The following is a 5,437-nucleotide window of genomic DNA, read 5'->3' as shown; positions in this document are numbered from 1 at the left end:
CTGATCTGTATTGTCATCTTGCTGTTGTTTGTGTTTGAATTTCAGGAAGAGGAAACATATAATATTTATAAAATATCAGTAAATATTGGTTATCGGACCGTCCTTCATTTAATATACCGATATCAGCCCAAATTTTCATATCGGTTGATCCCCAATTCCAAATCTGAAAGTGTGGACTTTTTTTTTTTCATAATCTTGTGTAGCATAATTATTTAGTCCAAGTTTAAAATTTGAAGGTGATAATCAAAACTTACTAAAAAATGCCAAATAGTTTGTTAATTAAACATACATAAATTCTAGGAATCCTGAATCAGATGCAGACGTCACCAACTTACAATGTCTAGACTGTGGAGTCCATACGCTGCTGCTTGAAAATGCTTGGAAGCTATTTTTTTTTCTTTTTTTAATTATAATTGTGTTTGCTGCCCGGAACAAGGCGTCGCCCTGAGCAAAGAGCCACACCGACTAGAGCAGAAATCCTTCCTAGCCAGAGTAGGAAATGTAATTTCCTCTGGACTCAGACAGACGCTGCCTGTCTGGATGATGCTGCTGCTCCATGTTGATCTGACACACAAACAGATGTTGTCTTGTTGACTATTTTGTAAGTTCCGTAGCAAACTGTCTGATTTGTTCTTGTTTTTCTACCATGTTTCTGTTTCTCCGTGGCGTCTCTCAGACCGTCCTTCAGCACGGACCAGGTCAGACATGACAAACCTTCTTTGTTGATGAATTTATGACTCTTTTTTTTTTCTCTTTGTGGAACCAATTTGTCTTTTATGTTCCTAAAACAGAAAAACCTGAACACAGCGTTTATAGACTCTCAGATCGGGACGGAAGCTCTGCAGTCTCGTCATAGTAAAGGTAAGAATGGACTGACAGTCACAGCTTAATCCAGTTCAGCTCAGAAGGGAATTATGATGATACGACGGAGTTTTATAGCCACTGTGGATAACAGAAACAAAAATAATGGACACCAGGAGTGAATTTCTGGCAAAAAAATGAAGAAGTTTTGACATTAATTTCACATTTTTATAAATACAATATTGTAAATACTGTATATAACAATGTAATTTGTCCCTTTTTTCAACCGCCTAAGTAACTTCCAGATAAGATGAACAGTTGAACAATCATAAACTCTGCCTCAGTCTTTTTTTATTTATGTTTGCATTAGTCATTTTGTTATCATTTTATATCGTAACGTGATTTATTTTAAGAATCTGTTAATGTGCAGGTGCTTAACGTGTGTGTCCTTTGATATTTACTTGACAATCTTTATAAAGTGTTCCAAAAAAAAAAAAAGCAAATTTGCAAAAAAAAAAAAACCCAAAAACTTCTTTGTAGGGATTGCACATCTGTTTGTGTTCCGGGTTGTAGCTGCTCCATCAGTTCAAAAGTTAAACATTTTTCACATTCTTACATGAATTACATGCTGCTGCCTCGTCCCTCAAGTTCTACAGGAAACGACTGGAGAGGAATGTTTCTAAATGAAAGCTTAAAACAAAATGGCTTCCTTTAAGCCTTTCTAAATAAATAAACACAAAAAAGAGAATATTCTGACATGTTTGGTTTGAGACAATAACAATTTTTTTCTTAAGCATTTTTTTTTTAAAGGCCGTTTTTCGATACGGTCTATCGGGGCGGTTGCCCAGGGCAGCATCAGAAAGGGGCGTGACAATCTGTTTTTTTATTTTAAAATAATGTCTTCTTCCTCTGAGTGAGCTTTCAGCCCATGTTGGTATGTGACTCACAACACTGAGAATAATGGCACCGTCTTACCAAGTTTCAGTCAGCGTCCTCAAAAGGACTTTTGCTGTTGTTCTGAGGATGTCACACTTATTTTTACACCAGAATACGTCCATGCTCTCTGGGACAGAGAAGTCACGTTATGCCTGATGACGGCTGGACATTTCTATGGCCATTCTACTTTACCGAAGGATGAAATAGACTTCTGGAGGTCCGAAATTTGCAAATACGAATGATTTGGTAATCCAAACTGACCTAACAGAGGAAAAGTTTAGTAAAAGAAGTCTACATAAAGTTTGATTTATTCCAAATAATGTGATTTTTGACCCTCTTCTGTGTTTCTCTGTCTCTCTTCAGCCAACAAGCCTGAGAAAACCCAGAGCATGATGTCCCAGTCAGACCTCTCCTCACTACAGAGAGAGGAAGAGGAAGAGCGGCAGGACAAAGGGGAAGAGGCGCTCGAGGAAGGGCAGGAAGTGGAAGCAGAGGAGCAGGAAGTGGAAGCAGAGGAGCATGTGACACATGGCGAGGACACACCGGAGGAAGAGGAGGTGAAGGTGGAGTGGCCAGCAGGAGTAGCGCAGGCGTCGGACAAAGACCTGGCCAAACTCTCCATCGCTGAGGGCGTAAGAGTTCACTTTGTCACCTGCTACGTCTGATAAATGTCACTTAATGTTGAGATAAATATTCCAGACGCAACGATCCACAAACCCTAAACGCCCTTATGACATTTTTCCTCTTTGTTTTCCTCCAATCAGTCAGTCTCTGTGTCTCTTTCTTCCCCTTCCTGTTCTCTGGTTAACTGGAAACCCCAAACCGTCCTCCGTCCTGACCTGGCCTTTTGTTTCCCCTCACACTCCCATGAATGTTTTCCGTGGTTCCTCTGTGAGCTCATCCCCCCGGCCTCCGCCCGCGTTGGCCGCTGTGAGCCGACACACGGTGTCCAGGCGACTGGGAGTGGTTTTCCTCTGAGGCGAAGTCAGAGCTGTTCCAGCCTGATGGATTCAAGATCACGGCAGTTGTGTAATTCAGATCAGGCTTGAGAAGACGCTTCTTATCACTGCAAAAGCACAACAGTTTACCAAGTCATTTTTAATCCAGTTTCTAGTGGAAACATCTCAGTGCACTTGAAATAAGAAAAAACTAAAGTACAAGTAACTTTTCAATGAGAAATATTAGCTTGTTTTAAGTCAATTATTCCTTCATATTGATGAAAAATGTACTAGTTCCATTGGCAGGTTATTTCACTCATAACACATTTTTCCAATGTTATAAAAATGAAAATATGATAGCATTAGCCTACCCTTTGCTAATGCTATCCTAGCATTGACCTAACATTAGCCTATCCTAGCTACTGCTAGCATTGGCACACAATAGGCTAGTATTAGCATAAGATAGCCTAGCTAATGCATTGCCTTAAAAGGTAATGGTAGCCTATCCATGCTAATGACCAGCAGAAGTAGGCAATCCAGGGAGCAACCAGCCTAGTCATGCTAGTCACTAGCCTTTAAAAGCTAGTACTTTGTCATAGTCTTTGTCTTATTTGCCAGTGCTGGTTGCTAAGTTACTGGTGTTGCCTGTCATTAATCAGATCAGTATCTGGTTTTAGAACGAATATAGCTTCCTGTGACCAGGAGCTACCACTGGTTTAGCGACAGTCTTCATTTTGGCGCTAAAACCGCACCATGCCCATTTGACTCAGGGAAGTCCACGGTCAACTGAATCAATGGAACGTAATTCCAGATCATCACCCTGCCACTACTGTAGAGTAACGGTGGGGTTGGCTCTGTAAACATCCCGAGACTTTTTCTAGTGAATCATTTTGGACTCTGGTAAAAACCAGACCTCCTACTACTACTTAGTGAAACCTTGTGATGGCTCTTTAAGAAAAAGGAAGAATTTTATTCATATATTGATTTATTACTTTTAACATTTAGTTGGCTTTATGTCTTCTCAACACCACACCTTGATGAAATGATAATAAAATAAGAAACTCTCATGAAGGAAGTGATCCAATCATTCTCCAAAGGACCTGGTCATTAACATGACAGATGGATTTATGGTCTGGTTGATAAGCTGAACCTTTAAAGGTTTTGCTCTTGGCTTTGGGCTGTGTCCAATTGGGTCCAAGTTGTCATGCGGATCAGAACAAAGGTCATTTATTACACCCTGATAAAGCGTCTGCTGATTGGCTGCCGATCACTGTGATATTTACCCTCCGGTTGACACACTGACCTCACGGATTAACTGATGCACTCGCAATCGCGGCAAATGGAGGCAGAGGTCTTGACGGACGGCCCGGTTTTGGCGGTTTGTTTCCAGTGGATTGTTTGTCCTACTTAAGAGCTAATCGCTGTGACCGCCAGGGGTCAACGCCCTGCTTGTGATCTTTGCTATCTGACCTCTGATCTGCTTTTTGTGTTGCGGTGAAGAGTTCAAAAGTTAGAAGAGAAATGACATGTACGTCTCCTTCAGAGCTCGTCCCCGGACGGCCTGGTGTCCATCCTGAAGAGGAGGCGAGCCTCGCTGGACGGACTTCCTCCCCCAAGCGCCGCCACCACCACTGACAAACAGATGTCCAAACGCAAAGTTCGCTTCAGCGAACCAGAGGACGGTGTAGACCAAGGTGCGGCGCGGCAAACCGGAACTGAAGATCTCCATGCCTCCTTTGGTCTCTAACTTTTGTGTTTTCCTCGTAGATGATGTCGGAGGAGACTCCTGTCTCATCCTGCTGCTGCTGTGTCTGGTCACCGTGGTGATCAGCATAGGCGGGACTGCGTTCTACTGCACTCTGGTGGACACTTACTCCAACATCTGCACCGACTTCGCTCAGAACGTCGACTTCTACGTCACGAATGCGCGGGGTTTCCTGGAAGGACTCGGACAGTGGCTCCCCCTGCAAACTTAGGGCCAGCCAGGATTCAAGGCTCTCTGGATGTGATGGAAGAGACTTCTGGTTGCCGGCGGTGACGGGAAAACCTGACGGGATCTCTGGAAACAGCGACAACCCCCGCTGCTGTTGTTTTGCAGAGTCTGAATCTCACTGTTTACTGGACATGTATGTACACAGTGCCTTGCAGAAGTATTCACAACCATGAACTTTTCCAGGTTTTTATTGTGTTATGGCTGCTAGCTTCAGAGACGTTTAGTGGGATTTTATGTAACAGACTTCAACACAGTGAATAATTGTAAGGTGGAAGAAAAATAAAACATTATTTATAAAAGTATGTTTGTCTAGTTTGTAGTGCAAATATCTTTATAAGACAAAAATAACTTACATGTAACTTTTCAACAAGATATAAAAAGGCATTTTGAGTCAATAATTCCTTAATATTGATTATAACCTAGTTCCAATGGCAGATTATTTCACTTAATCTTATTTCAACATTAAGGAATTATTGACCGAAAAATGTCCCTTTTGAAGCTTTTTTTGTCCCATTTTAAGTGTTTTAAGATATTTGCACTAGAAACTATAAAAAATACTTGGTAATATTTTGTGTTTTTGTTGTGTTCAAGTGATTTAGACATTTAGTGTTTAGTAATTTGGCAAGGAATTTTGCAATATTTATGCTTATGTATGACGGTACCTGTGAGTTTTTGTCACTCTCCACATCAATCCCAGACTCTAACCTGACATCAAGTCTGAGGCAACAGAGGAGTAGAAGTGAGAAACACTGCCACCCGCAGGTTGGAG

General features: G+C 41.6%; 1 protein-coding gene across 1 annotated transcript in view; it reads left to right on the top strand.

Moving 5' to 3' along the window:
* The window catches only part of cnstb (consortin, connexin sorting protein b), a 13,779-nt gene extending 8,974 nt beyond the window's left edge, over positions 1–4,805 (top strand). The window contains exons 6-10 of the mRNA XM_016679481.1: positions 631–698; positions 792–861; positions 2,101–2,369; positions 4,219–4,369; positions 4,443–4,805. Coding sequence (XP_016534967.1) covers positions 631–698; positions 792–861; positions 2,101–2,369; positions 4,219–4,369; positions 4,443–4,651 — 767 coding nt within the window. The 3' untranslated portion in view covers positions 4,652–4,805. The remainder of the gene's footprint in view (positions 1–630; positions 699–791; positions 862–2,100; positions 2,370–4,218; positions 4,370–4,442) is intronic.
* Positions 4,806–5,437: the final 632 nt, after the last annotated feature.

The sequence above is a fragment of the Poecilia formosa genome, unplaced genomic scaffold (assembly GCF_000485575.1).
Source record: "Poecilia formosa unplaced genomic scaffold, Poecilia_formosa-5.1.2 Scaffold213, whole genome shotgun sequence".
NCBI classification, from domain to species: domain Eukaryota; kingdom Metazoa; phylum Chordata; class Actinopteri; order Cyprinodontiformes; family Poeciliidae; genus Poecilia; species Poecilia formosa.
The sequence above is the reverse complement of the archived record's forward strand: the minus strand, read 5'-3'. Positions and strand labels throughout refer to the sequence as shown.